General features: G+C 54.5%; 1 protein-coding gene across 2 annotated transcripts; it reads right to left on the bottom strand.

Moving 5' to 3' along the window:
- Positions 1-790: 790 nt before the first annotated feature.
- TLE5 (TLE family member 5, transcriptional modulator) lies at positions 791-8,989 on the bottom strand. Of its 2 annotated transcripts, none has more exons than XM_071451662.1 (7): positions 8,712-8,989; positions 8,307-8,404; positions 6,823-6,886; positions 4,733-4,777; positions 3,458-3,520; positions 1,979-2,053; positions 791-1,446 (listed from the first exon to the last, which is right to left on the bottom strand). In XM_071451662.1, the coding sequence occupies exons 1-7, from the start codon at positions 8,736-8,738 to the stop codon at positions 1,228-1,230; spliced, it is 591 nt and encodes a 196-aa protein (XP_071307763.1). In that variant the 5' UTR covers positions 8,739-8,989; the 3' UTR covers positions 791-1,227. The 2 variants fall into 2 exon arrangements, with proteins under 2 accessions (XP_071307763.1, XP_071307762.1); XM_071451661.1 differs by having other exon boundaries at positions 791-1,449; positions 8,712-8,981.
- Positions 8,990-16,212: the final 7,223 nt, after the last annotated feature.

Consider the following 16,212-nt stretch of genomic DNA (forward strand, 5'->3'; position numbering starts at 1 on the left):
GGGACAGCCCCATTCCACCAGCCCCTACAAGAGAAGCCAGAGGCAGAGGTGTGAATGTTAACCCTGCTCCCAGAGGAACCTCCAGGGAGGGAGAGCAGCACATCCAACAGGAAAGAATAATCTGGGATTTGCTAGCACCTGCAGGAAGGAGGACTGCACCTCCAGACACTTCCCACACCAGGAAAACTCAGTTCTCCCCAGCTGATTCCCCCACCTGAAGGGACAGGAGGCACAGGGAAGTATTTTAAAGTCATCCCAAAGGCAACAAGAAAGCAGCAGCAAGTCACTGTTTTAACCAACCTTCTTATTTCTTTATTTGAAAGGCACAGCTTGTACGTCCTTGATACAGCATTTTCAGTTCCTCTTATTATAGGTCAAGTGATTAAACACAAAAAGCAAAACAAGATCTTTCTAAAGAACTATATACAAACACCAGATTATTATTTATTAATTTTTTTTTTTTAACCATTTTTGTTTTTTAAGAAGACACGCTAGCGCACGTAGATAAGAACAGAGAAAGCTGCTGTATCCTCTACACAGGGCAGGGGCACAGGGAGGGGGAGGCTGGGGAAGGCTCTTGGTCTGCCCTGTCCACCTGGACACCCCCTCCAGCCCAGGGTGAAGCCCCTGGCAGCCAGAGCTGGTTGAGAACAGGTACATGCAGAACAGCAAGGCTGTTATTAGGCCTGGTATTAGTGCAGGAGGGGCGTGGGGGACACAAGACCAAGAGCACCTGGGGAAGAAGGAGGAGATTGTTCCGGGCCAGGGATCCTAGCAGGGAGTTGTGCAGAACCGTTAGGATCAAGGGGCAATCTTTAAATACCGAGGGGGGAGCAGCAGGTGGAGGGAGAGGCCACCGAGGAGCTGGGACAGCCAGGGGGCAAAGTGGCCCCAGAGCAGGCAGAGTCTGCTCCGTGAGGGGGAGGAGGGATGGGGAAGGCAGGCTGGGCACAGGGACAGCACGATTGGCCACACGGGTAATGCTATGGCGCTTGCATGGCTGTGCAGCAGCCGGGGACGGCGCTGGGGACACCGCCAGGCCCTGCCACCCGCCCTCGGGGACAGGCCTTGGCAAGCTGCCACCCAGCACGGGTCACCACGGCCCTGCTGCACAGCAATTGGAGAGAGATACTGCATTTTGCACTAACCCGCCCCTCCCTCCCTCCTCCCTCCCTCCTCCCCTCCCTCCCCCAGCCCAGCCCCTTTCCCCCGGCCCCCCTGGTTGCTCTAATCCGATTTCTCGCCGTCATCATCTTGGTGGGCATCCCCATCGTGGCCGTTCTTGTCCTCCTTGGAGAGGTGAGCCTGAGAGCCCAGGGCAGACAGCGACAGGAGCCCGGTGCCGGCGCTGACAGCGGGGAGAGAGGGAGGCTGGAGCCCCACGGGGAGCGGGGTCAGGGGCAGAGCGAGGGCTTGGAGCTGGGACAGCTGGTGAGCTTGAAGCTGCTGCTGTAGGGAACGATGGACAGACACACAGACACAACGGGGGGATTGTCATTTTGAGCGCTCTCGGTGGGAGCGTGGCAGCAATGGAGGTTAAAGCAGGGGTTTAAATAAGCTTGAAGCTCTTTTCCCACCCAACCCTGAGGTTCTCGAGTCCTGCTGCTGTGACAGCCTCAAGGGAAGACTCAATGTTGTGTCCCCAGCAGGACACACAGCCCCTACCCCACAGGACATCTGGCCTCAGGCTCTGGCACGTCCCAAGGCTGCAGATAAAGCCCTCAATCACAACTTTGACCAAGAGCAGATGGTGTTTTCATGCTGAGTGCCTGCTCTGGTTCCTGCTCGACACCAAAGCTCCTCTGCTGGGACAGAGCAGGGATCCCTGCAAACACCACAGCAAGCCTGGGTGCAAGCAGCACAGCCAGCCCAGACTTGCAGCCACAGCACCAGAGCAGGGTCCCCTGATGTCCCCAGGTCAAGAATGCACATCCCAGAGGCCAGAATTCCCTCCCAGCCCAACCCAAACATCACGTACACGGATGATGGAGTTCAGTTCTGGCGCCGTGACCTGCTTAGCTCGTTCAATGGCTCCCAAGACTTGCTGCTGATGCTGGTGTGGAGAAAACAGAGGGATCTGGGGTCACTTGGAGTGTCACAGGGAAGCAGAACAGGGACCCAGTCCACACAATCAGGCTGGTTACACCTGCACACACCCGGACAAGGGCTCCCACCCAGGCCCAGGGCAGCAAGGAGCAGGGAAGGGAGCACTTTTGTCTCATCCCCTTCCTCACCACAGGTCCCCTCTCATCCCCACCCTTGTCCTGCTCCCCACACACCCAGAGATCCTTGGCCAGAAGGCTCCAAGGTGGGCAGTGTCTCATCCTGCCACCCTTCACCTACACAGACCCTCTAACAAACAAAACGAGCCCTAAAAATCAGCAGCTCTTGGGAAGCTCCTTGAGACACATCCTGGATACCAAATTCAGCAGCAGCTGGGTGTCCCAAACACAGGCAGAAAAAATGGATGGATCATATAATTAAAAAAAAATAATAAAGGAGAATTGTACTTGCTCCTTGCAGAGCATGAGGTCTCTGAAACACCAGGACTTCAGCAAGGAGATTTTTCTTTTCATTTTGGCAGCAGGACAGGGTTAAGGATTGCATTAAGATGCAAAAGATTTAGCTGGGGCTTAGTTATTAGGCAACCCTGATCTGATCAGCAAGTGACTTTGTCTGTCCTAAGAACAGGTGGGTGGGAAAAACAGAACCTGTGCCCCAAGCCCAGCACTGAGCCCAGGCAAGAAGCTCCAACCCCCAAAGGGCCCGGAGAGCTGCTCAGGGCTCAGCCTCCATGAGGAGACAGAAAACACAGCTCTGCAAGTGCTTAATCCTCCCCTGCCCCAGAGACTCCCAAGCACCCCCTCCCACAATTAATTTCCCAGGGGAGTGGGAGGAGCCCATCAGCTGCATTAATTAATGAGGCAGAGGAACCAGATCTCAAAGAGGATGAGAGGAGGTATCCTCCATATGGAGGTATTTTTTTTTAAGTGTCCTTCTCCCCCAGTTACCACCCAAAGCTGCCACTGCTGACGTGGCTGATGGCTCAGGAGAGAGCAGGAGCAGCTTTGTCCCACAAAAGGGAATTGAAGTCCTGGATACTGAGAATTTTACACTTCCTGTGCTGGCAGACTCTGACCCCACTGCATTTGACCTGAGGCTGTGGAGAAACCTTCCAAAACTGATTGACAGCACTGGGATGATGGGTGTGTAGTTTGATTAGAAGTGTGTAATATCACAGGGCAGAAAACTTTAGATTTTTAGGATATAGTAATATATATATGGAGCAAGACAGAAGTTTTAGGGGGGACCAACAGAGCACCACACAGTGCTCCAGGAGCCAGCACTGCCCTGAAGGGCTGGGCTGACAGCAAGCAAGGGTTTGCCAGCCCAGGGGTGGGCAGCTGCAGAGGGACAGCAGCCTCCATGCCAACACACCCCCAAACTGGAGACTCACCTCTTGTGAAAGGTAGGGCAGAACCTGTGCACAAATCCCATTTAGCCTCTTGACAATTTCAGCCTAAAAGGTGGGAGAAACAGAGAGGAAAAGTCAGGCAGATCAGGACTGAGCAGGCACAGCATCAGCTGCCCCACCTGCCCTCCTCCTCCTCCTCCTGTGGGCAGGCTGAGTCCCCAAATGGCTGTGACAAAACCCATCCTCCTGGCAGCACCCTGGTGCCATGGGATCCCCTTGGCCCCCCAGGCTCCTCCCTGGGATGCTCCTGACTGCAAAGAGCCAAGTTTCACTATTCCTCTTCCTCTCCAGGTCCCCAACATTTATTTAATAAATTGGGAACGACCAGAGAGCAGAGCTCCTGCAGACCCAGGTAGGGATTACATCTGCCATGTGGACAGACAGACAGACACATTCATGGCTGTTCAGCCCTCCCAAGCTCCCTCTCCCCAGTTCTGCTGCTGGACTGGGGCTACTGGGGGAGACCAGAGGGGCTGAGCAGCCTCCCCACGACCCTCACAGCAGCACTGGCACCTTCTGGGGTGTTAAAATGCTTTTTCTCTAAATAGTGAAGCTTCTCTTCCTCTGCAAACCACTTTCTAAAGGACTGAAAACACAGAGCCAAAGGCTACAGGTACAGATCAAAACCAGCTGAGGGGACCCCAAGAGCAGCACAGGGAAGCAGATCAGGCTGGGAGACAGCAGTGGGACAGCAGTGAGGATCTGTGGCTCAGATTCTTCTCCAAGATCCAGGTTTTCCCAGGGAAGCCAGTCTCATGGGCTTAGCAACAAGGGCAATGGGATCAGAAGCACCAAGTGCCTTTGTGAGGAACAGAACTGTGCTAAGAGGCTTAAACTGAGCCAGGACTTTGTGACTGGAGCTGAAGCCAGATAGAGACAGGCTCAGAAGAGGCTCATGTTGTTAACACCACAGGTAATTAGTCACTGGGGATAATTAACAACTTAACCACCACTGAAGGTAATGAGCAAACTTATCCAGGCTGCCACAGTCTCCAAGCTGCAGCTCCAGACCCTTCCTGGTGCTCAAATACCTGTTCAGGCCCTGGGGAGAAGCCCAGGGTGCCCAGAGCCCAGGATGGGAGCCCACTGTGATCCTGAGAGGTGGGGGGCCCTGCATTTCAAAGGCAGCTCTGACATTTTACAGGCTGATGGCATTTCTAGCTCCTGAAAGGCATCTGAAGTGACAGAGGGCAACTCAGAGCAGACAGCCCACTTTCCCCAGGAACTGCAGCACTTGGAGATGCTTTTCCCCCCTACCTGTTTGTGCATTTCAATATTCAGCCCGTAGGACATCTCATAGTACTGCAGAGCAGGAGAGAAGAGAATAAAACAAATTTTAAGCGCTGGGAACCACCACTGAATCCCTGGCAGGGTTTTCTACAAAGGGGAGCAGGGGCAAGCCCCAGGAAACAAAGGCAGCAGGAGGCAGACACAGAGATCCCCTCCAGGTGCTCCCTGCCCACCCTGCTCCAGACTGGAGCCTTGCCCCACAGGACTCCCCTCACAGACACTTTTCCACAGTCTGCACCGAGGTGAGAGTGAGTGATGCTGTGTCAAACCTGGAAAAAGGCTCAGGGCTCCAGCCTTCCCTAAGCACAGCCAGGAGAGAGGCAGCCTGGCTCTGTGAGCTCTGCCTGGCCAGGATCCTAAAGCCCACATGACTCCTTCAGCAGCAAACGGGAGAGATCACAACTGGACTTCATCTAGCGAGTAACACATCCAGCTGCACACAGCTCCAGCTGTTTAGGAAGGAGTTATGTGGAAACCTCCCCCTTCCACACACAAAAACAATCCACCCAGAAAACCCCTGCACAGCAGCAACAGGCAGCTACAGACAATCTATTGGCACAAGCAGCTAATTCCTGACCCCTGGAAGAAGCTGTTAGAAGGCTGATATTTTGAGAGTTTAGAAACCTCCTCCTGCAGCCTGCAGGCTGCAATCCTCATTCTTCCAAAGGGAAAAGAACAATCCACATCTGTGCTCATTTAACTGAAGATCACTGGCACCCTGGTACGGGCGCCACAAGGCGATGGAGCCCGGCTCGGTATCAGGATGATCTCAGCCTGCTGCGGGCTCTCGAGGCTTCTTTGCATTCTGAAGACCGAGCAGGAAGCAGGAGCCCGTCCCCCCAAGCTGCCAATTGTGACTTATTCAAAAAAAATCAGAGCAGCTGTAGCAGCTTTGCACATTCACAGGAGCCCTCCCCGTGCTGGGGAGCGGCGGCAGCGAGGCAGGAGCTGCTGTGCCTGCAGAGCCTCCAGCACTGCACCACGAGCAGCAGCCCTTCCCTCTGCTGCTGACAGCAACCTGAATCAATTCTGGGGACTGCCAGCATTAAGGGAAAAAAAAAAAATAAAATAAATGTATCTTGGCCACTGCTGGAGATGAGGGTTTCCGTGCAGGCTGCACAGGAAGCAATTGTTTACCAGTGAGAACGGGGCAGGCTTCCCCATGAACACACCAGGAAAGCTGTGACCTCTTCTCCTTGTCCCCAGCCCCAAGCACACCTTGCTCCCCACAGCCTCAGAATCTGGCCACAAGAGCAGTGAAGGGGCCAGCTAGCTCCCTTGTTTCTGATTTTTTTAAGTCTTAACTCAGCTCTGAAGAGCTGCTCTATTAATTTCTACATCTTATCTCTTCTTTCCAGGGCAGGTGCAGCATCTGGCAAGCAGGAACCAGCTCATCTTCATGGACAGTACTGCAGCCTCCCATTAACTCCATGATAGGGAAGGAAGAGACCACAGCCCTGCCTGGCTGTGCTACAAGGGCTCCTGAGGCATTCCCTGGCAGGCAAACCCTCACCCTGCTCACCAGAACGTGGCTGTTTGCTTGGAAAGCCACAGCCAAGCCTGCTGCCCACACGTGGCACCATTACCATGCCTGGGACACGCGTGCCAGCACTCAGCACGGCTGTGGGGTCACCACAAGGTGCACAGGGTTTAGCCCTGGCACAGAAGTTGATTTCTGCTTCTAACTCACACCTGGCTTGTGGGATTTCCCAGTTTCATGATTTCCCAGAGCACTGCTTTGTCTCTCACTGGGCATGACCTTCCCAGAGTCCCCAGACACCTGCACACCAGCACCTTGCATCACCTCCTCAGGTGTGCAAAAGCTGTCACTTCCTTTGAGCCAAGCACCCATCAAGCAATCCCCATTTTCTCCATCGAAAAACTCCCTCTCACCGTGCATTTCAACAACCCCCTGCATGCAGCCAACACAAAGCAGCCCCATTTGCAGAAAAGAGCCAATTCCAGCCCTGCTGAGAGTCCTGGAGCTCTGGCAGAGCCCAGGCACAGGCACCTGCTGGTGTTGCCACCCACACACTCTGCTCTGGGCTGCTCCTTACCATGACGTAGTGACGCTGCATCTCCGATTTCTCGCTGGCTAGTTTGTCACATTCCAACTTCAAGCTGAAAAGCCAGAAAACAGTAAGAAAAAACCACAAACAGGAGGTGAGAGAGTTGATCTCCGCAGAGCAGCTGCTTCCTGCACGGCCTCATCCTGGCCAGGCTGGATTCTTGGACATCATTATCTGGATTCCAAGGGGTGGCCAGAGCAGAGCCCAGACAGGCTGTGCTGGCACGGAGGTGACCACACAGAGCCTTGCTCCCACTCTCTCAGCTGGAGCCCTCCCCAGCACACATTCAGGAAAAGGACACAAGGCTATCCACCAGCAGAGCACTGACCTCCCTCCAGGCAAATCCATTCCACAGGAAGCAGAACGCTGGGGAGAAGCAGACTTGGCTGCCCAGGGAGGGGTTTGACTTTCCTCAACAGATCGCTGGCAGCTGGGGACAGATTCTGGCACAGAACCTGTCTGCAGCACTCGAGAGATGTTCCAATACAACATCAAAACCAAAGCCAGACCCACTTCTGGATGGATGGGGGTGTGGGGGGGGAGGGAGGCCCAAGTGCAGCACATCCCTCCAGAAGCAAGGATTTTTTCCTCTCTCCTAGATTCTTCACACCCTTCAGAGAAAGTGCCGCTGCTCCCAGTGTTTTATGAGACTCCGACTCACCAGCCGAGCAACTGCAGCCAGCATGTGCTGTGGTTTTATGTTTCAAACAAGAAACAGCTTCACCTACACAAAACCTGCTCCTTCTTGAGCAGATTAAGTCCAAGGGGGTGGAGCGGCATGGGGGGAAAGCTTCCCTTTCAGCAGGAACCCCTACTCCCCTGCTGGCACTGCCAAGGCACAGAGACACAAGGAAATGGCCACTTCCCAGCAGTTTTTCTGCCTGCTCCTGCCAAAATGACACCACCACCAGAAACTCGCAGGCAGAGCCCGGGGCTGGGGGACATTGCAGCCACACGGCACCAATGCACACACCAAAATCAGTGCCAGGCCGTGGAAGAGGGCATCACCCAGACAATTTAAACCGAAGGGCTTCGTGTTTATGTCAGACACACACACAGGCAAAGCAATAGATTGTCTCAAGCCAGCTTGTGGGTCAGCAGCACTATTTCCACACACATTCACAGAAAAGTAGATGCTTTTGGATTTAAGTGCTCCCTGCAGTATTTGCAGTTCAGGAATGGCAGCCAGCGAGAAAAACTGAGGAAAACTCCCAGCAAGAGGCAGGAGGCCTGGCAAGTGTCTGTGCAGTCCTGGCTGAGCAGCACTTGGAGGAAAGACCTTGGCTGGAGAGGGGAATGGGCGTTCTCCTCGCCGGGCTCCCATGTGGACACCACCAACGCCAAAGCTGTCCCAAGCTCCGCCACCGGCTCCCCTTCCCCAAATTCTCACCCGGTCCCCGGAGCGAAGCAACGAGCGGAAGAACCGGAGCGATTCCCGTGCACCGGGACGGGCCCGGGGGGGCAGCACGTACCTGTGGTACTGGGCCTGCAGCAGCTGGAACTCGTCCTTGATGCGGTCGCACGAGTCGGAGGTCGTGAACTTCAGCTGCTGAGGCAGGTGAGAGGAGCCCTTGAACAACAGGAGACAGCGCTGGGGCCGGAGCCGGCGGCCGCCGGGCCCCGAGCCCGCCCCGCTCTCGCCGCCCCGGGGGCCGAGCCCCCGCCGGGGGGCAGCGCCCGTGCCCGGGACGCGCCCAAGGTCACCCATGGGGCCCCTTCCCCGCCTGCCGCCGCCCCTCGGCACCGGCGGCGGGAGGCGCTCGATCCCCCGGAGCCCGCGGGGCCGAGGGAGGCCGGGCAGCCCCCGGGCAGCCCCCGCGGCCCCGCCGGCGCGCGGCCCCGCCCCGCGGCCGCTCCGGCCCCGGGCCGCGCCGTACCGAGTGCCGGCTTTGTGGAAACATCATGTCAGGTTGCGGCTCGGTCCCCGCACGGAGCGGCCCGGTGCCGCCTGCCGCCCCCGCCGCGGCTCCCCGCGCCGCCGCCGCCTTTGTCCGCGCCGGGTCCGGCCGCCCCGGCCCCGCGGCCGCCCCGCCCCGGCCGCGCCGCTCGCCCCGCGCCGCTCCCGCCGCCGGCGCCTATTGTCTAATGGCGGCTGCGGCTCCGGCTCCGTCCTGCGGCTGCTCGGCACCACCTGCCGCCGCCGCCGCCTCCCCGGCCCGGGCGGGCCCACGGCCGCGCCCGCCCCCGCCGGTCCCCGCCCCCGCCAAGCGGCGCCGCCGGCCGCGGGCACCGGGCCGGGCCGCGCTCCGTGCCCCGCGTCCCGCTCCGGGCCCTCCGTGCGGCGGGGCACGGGGGATGCAGCCCCGTGGTCGGCACGGGCCTTGCCCCGCCGGGCTTTGCCCCCCTCAGCCTCTGGTGCCGCGGCCCGCCGGGTGTCCCTGCCTGAGCCCCCGGGCCCGCCGGGTGTCCCTGCCCGTGCCCCCGGCCCTTCCGAGCCCCCGGGCCCGCGGGGTGTCCCTGCCCGTGCCCCCGGGCCCGCCGGGTGTCCCTGCCCGAGCCCCCGGCCCTTCCGAGCCCCCGGGCCCGCCGGGTGTCCCTGCCCGAGCCCCCGGGCCCGCCGGGTGTCCCTGCCCGAGCCCCTCCGAGCCCAGGGTCCGCCTGGCCTGAGGCGGGTCCGGAGCCCCGGACCGGCCCTTGCCGGGCACTGAGCTCCTCGCCCTTCTCAGCTCATTTTCTCGCCCTTCCCCAAGCAGAACGGGCGTTTTTTAACCTAGAGTTTCGTTTTGCTTTATTTCAGCGTTGCCCTTGGCTAAGCGTGAGGGAAGGCAAAGGAAAAAGGCAATTCACGTACAAGTGGCCACCAGAGAAACCTCTGATCTCCAAACAATGCGATGTTCTGCTCTGGATGCAAACTTTGGTCCTAAACCTGCTGCCTGAGGAGGGGACCCTGCAGTTCATGTCCTGGGGGATCGATTGCATCCCCCCAGAGAGCAGTGGGGTGGGGAATTCAGCCACAGACTTTATTTCTGGAAGGATTTTATTGCCATGGGGCCTCTTGTAAAGCCACACTCACAAATGTGCCCGTGCTGGGGTAAGATCAGGTCCTTGGAAGCCATTTGGGCAGGAGCATGGTTGGTACGTGTGAGCACACAGGGAGCTTTCATAAATTTTGGATGTTGTTCCATGTCTATCTTTAAAAATCAGTACATTTTCTGATTAAAAATAAAGCCCTACACGTCATGACTCCAGCAATGTGGGCTGGCCTGTTGTGGTATTTATTTTTAAAAAGAACAATATAGCAGCTGAGTTATTGTGACACCTCCTGCATATTGTGCAGTAGCTTTTTCACTTCAACATCTCCATATTAGTGGAAACTGTGACAGCTTCATGCCAAGGATTATTAATAGTGTAGGCAGGCTTTGTGTCCCTGCAGAATAAGGGTTGGAAAACAGGGCAGACAGTCTTCCCCCAGTGGGGTTGGCATCCTGGTCCCCCTTTTTACATGGAGAGAAACTGAGTCACCCCAGCTTTGGCTCTGCTCAAGGGCAGAGAAATGCAATTTATAGTCAGGGTGTGCATGCAGCCAGACCAGGTCCCTGTTGTCCCCTTCCCCTGGTCCTGGAGCAGCACAGGCACCCTGCCCTACCCTTGCAACAGCTTGCAGTCACTCCTTTCCAAGTGGGAAATGAAATGCTCCTTTATTGGCATTGCTGTTGGCTACAAAATGTTCCATTTTATCTTTTTTTTTTTTTTTTTTTTCCCTCCTCTCTCCTTACATTCTTCCAGGAAACACTCTAATTTATGGTATAATCTTGGCAAATCCCAATCCAGGGGAACACAAACTCGCTTGTGCCTGGTAAATGACTTTTTAATGGGCTTGTTTCCAGCTGGGCAATGCACCTGCATCTGAAGAAGAGGGGATTTCAGCCTGGCCCAGGCTGAGTCAGGGGCTGGACATGGTCTGAACACAGAGGAGGTGGCCCCAAACACAGCCTGGTGAACAGTGGGGGGTTCCCACAGCCCACCTCAGACCTGAAGGTTTTTCCAGCACAGGAAAGGGAGTTCTGTGCAGGAGCTCTCCAAGTGAACCAACATTTGTCTGCTGCAAAGCTGTTTGAAGGCAATGTGGGGAAACCCCTCACTCTTTCAACATCTTTGCCAGGAATAAAGACAAGCTGGACTCTTGCTACAACCAGGGCGTGCAGGTGGGTTTCCAGAAAGCCACAGGGGACAGAAAGGGCAGGAACATTTTGCATTTCTAATGGAGCAAGAAGCTGTCCCTGTCCCTGGCCCCACTGGAACAATTCATACAGGGATGTCCTAATGAAACCAGAGAAACTTCCTATTAGTTCCTAAAAGGAGCAGTCTAACAAAGCTGCCAAAAATAAATCTGTGTAATGAAGAGCCTTTGTAAATTATTCAGGTATTATATCCCACTCCAGCACTGGTTCAAGGAGAGAGGTTGTACAGACATTTTCTGCTCTGAAGCTCTGGACACAAGGTGAAAGCCATGCTGTCATTATTATGAAAATGTAGGCTCTGAGATCCTGCTTTTACCCTGAGAATACTCTCTCTTTTACCTGGAATTAAAGAGGAAGAAATAAAAAAAGGCACAGCAGCAATTCAGGCACTGAGACAAGGAAGGTTTTTTTGCTTTTCTCCACATCCTCAGGGTGTCTGTTGAGTGCCATCACCTCAAGCTGACCACACGCAGGACCCCATTGGGTGTGGGGTGGCTCAGCCAGCAGCTCCTTTGCTCCTCACTTTGATTTGAATGCTGTGGCCTCCTTCCAGTAGAAACAGGGCTGAGACCCACCAAACTCATTCAACTTCAGCTGCCCTGGATACCCCACCTGCCAAGAAACTCCCAGTCCCTCCCTGGGCTGCAATCCCCCACTGCTCCCCTATATTCAGGCATCTGTGAAGCATCTTAGAAGGGCCAGTGCTGGCATTTTGTAGGTTATTAGCCACAGCCAGCCCATGCCACACTTCTGGGGCTCACAGTTCTCCCCTTCCTGCCTCCCCAGCCCCTCTTTGCCAGCAGCAGGGCTGGTTCTTGAATTTGTTTTGTTTTGTTTTGCCCAGCCCTGCCAGGTATGGAATGGGATGGGCAGGGCAGGCACTGGACCTTGGCCCCCTGCCACATCCAGGCCAGACTGTCCCTTATCATCCCTCCTATCACAGGATTATTGGCTTTTGATATTAAACTTTCTCTAGATAGCATCAGACAATCAGGCAGACACCAGGCAAGGGCTGGGCAGGCCTGGCAGTGATTTACACACAACCTGCCTCTCAAGTCCCTCTTGCACATAAGGGGCTGTTTTCCTTCTCTCCCTCACCATCCCAACCCTCCTGCTGCTCTTAGGAGCTGTGCAGGTCTCCCTGCTGCAGAAAAAAAAGGCTGGAATGAGCAGTGGGGTTCCCAGGGAGCCAGAGGAGGCACAAACGTGGCACTGGCAGGGCACAGATGCCACCAGCAGCACTGTCCCTTGTCCCCATCAGCACCCAGCCCCAGCTGCTCCATTCCCTGGCACACCCAGGTGCCCCTGATGGGACACAGCAGAGTCTCAGTGCCCACATGGGCAGCAGGCAGGACATTTGTTCTGCACTGTATGCCCACGGTTCCGTGCTCATTTCCTGCTGAAACTGTCTTGCTGCTTGCTCTGAGAGGCAGAAATAAACAGCAGCCCAAATTCCTCGCCTACACCAAGAAGAAAAATGAGAAATTGTCCCTGGATGTGCATAAGGTCCCAGCCAGGAATGGCCTGTAGGCAGCAAGGGCATTTCTCCAAGAGCAGCCTTGGTCCAGGCAGGCTTTTTACAGCTGGTAAAACATTCCTCCCCTCTTTGATCCCATTTTATCAGTGACTTGGAATAATTGGGCTCCATTCCTCATGGTGGCTGCCCCCCACCCCTCCCTTCTGCTGTGGCCTGTGTTTTTGCTGCAGACTGATTAAGGGTAATTATCATCCTTTTTACCAGCCAAAGTGCAAGGAACAGTTCACACTCCTTGCAGGAAGCAGGAAAGGGATTTTGCAGCTGAGCCGTGATTAGGAAGCACATGGCAGGGGTGCCTGAACCTGCTTGCTCCCTGGGTGGTGTCCCTGAGGCATTTGGTGGGAGATAAGCAAATCTGCAGCTGTGAGACAGTCAGGAGGTGCAGGGGAATCCTCTGACCCTTTGGTCATGAGAAGCTTCCCAGTTTGCAGAAGCAGCAGCGTGAATCCCTCTGCATGTGGAACCCAAACTGAGCCTGAAGGGAGGGACCCCGGGGCTGGAATGGGCACAGGAGCAGCTTCCTGAGCCCAGCTGTGCTGAGGGCAGCTTCAGGAGCCTCCCCTCCCTCCTCTGCCTCCCTTGCTGGACGAAGGGAGGAGCCAGATACCAATTTTAGGGTTAAAAGGGTCAGCCAGGCTTTCCTCCTGCCCCTGTGCAGGATCAGTGTTCATCTACTGCACTGGAGCTGCACCAAATGCACATTTGCAGCATTTTCTGAGGTTTGCACAGGGAGGACAGATTGCTGCACCCTCAAGAGTCTCTCTGTTCTGTGCACTCCTCCAGGTAGGGAGAACATTTCTTCCTGACCTCAATTTTTGACAAACACTGAAGCATGAGGCTGGATTGATTGCACAAGGAGATTGTGTCTTAGGAACTTGTGTGAATGCTGCAGCAGCTATGCTAATTCACCGTTACTTTATTTATGAAATCTCTGTGCAGGTTGAGTGCAATTAAATGATGTGTTTTGGGATGGTAAGGGATGAAAGGATCACAGAAAATGTAGGTTTGTTATCCTAGTTTACTGTGCACTGAGCCCACCTACAACACCATGACAAACCAGATGTGAAACATAAGGTTTAAAAAAACTAATGCAGCAATTGCTGTCACGGGCTGCATTTGTCAGTGCTGTTTGATCTCAGTGCCTTTCCTCCTCTGTTCAGAGAACTCCAATCTCGTGGCATCTTCCTGTGACAGGCAATTGCAGAACTTGTAAAATTAATTTTGGGGGAGGATGAAACATTTGACACGTGCTCTGCAGCTGGGTCCCTGGTCCCCATCAGCCCAGACACATTCCTGCTTTGAATATCACAAGAGAAGGAGGCTCTGCAAGCACTCTGGGCAACCTGTGCTGTGTCAGCAGCACAGGAAAGTTCTTCCTCATGTTCAAGGTGGAACTTGCTGTGCATCAGTTTCTGCTCATTGTTCCTATTGCTGAGCAGAAACTGCTCCATCCCCTGGCAGTTCCCTTCAGATATTTATGGATATTGGTAAAATTGGTAAAATCCTCTCTTGGTCTTCTCCAGGCTGAGCACAGCTCCCTCAGTGTGGCAGCAGCTCTTTGGCCACAGAGAGAAATAGATAAATTTCCCAGGTATTATTCTGAGAAAGTCTGTGAGAAGATCAGAGAAAAAAAAATGAGAAACAATTCTTGTTGTACCTGGTATTGTGAACATGTGGAATGGGTTATGGAGATTTGTTTACTGAAGGGTGGTTTCCTAATTAACTAATGGTGATGGTGTTTTAATTAAAGGACCAATCAAGTACACCTGCATCATAACTGTCTCTAAAAGAATAATGGGTTTTTAAATAGGATTATTATTGATCAGCCTTCTGTGAATCATGGAGTTTATGCCAATTATCACCTGGCCAGGGGACATTGCCATTGTATGGCAGGGTCACCTCCCTGACCTGCTGGCAATGCCAACTCAAAAACAGGTAAGAATGGAGAAAAGGGATGGGACTGGGATGTGTCTGCATCTCCATGGCCTTGGGATCCCATCTCCATGGGCTCTTCCTCTCTGTAAACAAATGGGGGAGATCTTTGGGCTCAGCTTTAACTGCTGCAAATGTGGGCCATGGGAACAGCCTGGCACATTCACCATTGCCATTGTATGGCAGGATCTCCCCCCTGACCTGCTGGCAATGCCTGCTCCCCTCTGGAACCCACAAAGAGCTGAGAAATGGGGCCAGAATGGAGAAAATGGTGGTACTGATATGTGCCTGCATCTCCATGGGCTCTTCCTCTCTGTAAACAAATGGGGGAGATCTCTGGGCTCAGCATTAACTTCTGCAAATGTGGGCCATGGGAACAGCTGCTCTGCAAGTGGCCTGGCACATTCAGGATCAGCTTTCTGCAGGAACAGGGACTTGGAGCCCAGGGAATTGCACAGCACGCTGGTGACACAGCTGAGGGAAATCTCAGATCTCCTGGGAACCCTCTGAGCACCAAAACTTTTCCATTAGGGCAGAAAGGGAGGGGGTGGATGGGCGGTTGTTGCTTGCAGACTGGCAGTTCTGTCATTCTTAAATCAACACTTTGATCAGGACTCATCAAAACTCAACATCTGTGGACCCAAACTTCCCATCAGCAGGAGCCAAGCAGGTGCTCCAGAGGCTGGATGCAAATTTTATTTCTCCTTTTCTTTTGGCAAACTGTGGAAATTTCCTCAGGATCTGCTGGCCTTTAGATTTTCATCCTGCCTAAGAGAAGGCAGCCAAAACAAGCTTCCAACACAGAGCAGCCCAGCAATCCCACCTTGGGGCTCTTCAGCAGCCCCAGAGTGTCACCTGTGTCACCCTCAGAGCCTGAGGACATGCAAAGAGCTCAAGTGGCTTTCCCAGTCAGGACAGTGCTGCAGGAACTTCAGGCTCCTTTAGGGCTGTCCAGGAGTTCCAAAGGGCAGCAGGTCACAGGGAGCAGCCACTGTGGCTTGGATCCTGGGTGTGCTGAGCACTTCTGTCTGAATAATTTCCAGCTGCCAAAGCAAAATGAGCATGAGGCCTTTGCCAGAGGTGTGTGATGAGGGAGGAACAGTTCTCCTGGCTGTTTTCTGGGAGGGAAATAAGAGAATGGAACAAAGGGAGGTCAGTATTGATGCTGTTAAAGGCCAAACTATGAAAAAAAAATTAGAAACTTATTTTAACTGAGGCAAATAACTCATGGGAATAGCACAGGTATAAGAGAGAATTTAAGTGGAAAATAGAACCCGCTGTTTGTGAGTATCTTGTGTTTCTGTCTCAGCCAAACTGCCAAGAGGTAAGGACTGGCAAACCACTGCATGAGCCAGGCTGGTAACAAGGAAGGCAGGTATGGAACAGCTCTGTGGTGCTTTTTTTGGACCTTCAAAGGATTGTTTCGATACAGACCCCAGGCAAGGCAGGGTAAGAGGAATGCAAGAGGGGGATGTGTGCGTGTGTGTGGAGAGTCCAGGTGAAGCTGCTCTGCTTGGGGCAGGATCCCAGAGGGCACAGGGGATGCTCTGACAGGTGAGGCTGCTCTGTTTGGCACAGGGGATGCTCTGACAGGTGAGGCTGCTCTGTTTGGCACAGGGGATGCTCTGACAGGTGAGGCTGCCCTGGCAGCACAAGAACCAACACAAGGCTGTGGATGAGGGGATGCATCAGGCTGCTGCTGGCTGGAGGAGCTGCTACAGGTCAACA

Source organism: Agelaius tricolor, unplaced genomic scaffold, assembly GCF_023055355.1.
Source record: "Agelaius tricolor isolate 1412-34295 unplaced genomic scaffold, bAgeTri1.0.p SCAF_33, whole genome shotgun sequence".
Classification (NCBI taxonomy): Eukaryota; Metazoa; Chordata; class Aves; order Passeriformes; family Icteridae; genus Agelaius; species Agelaius tricolor.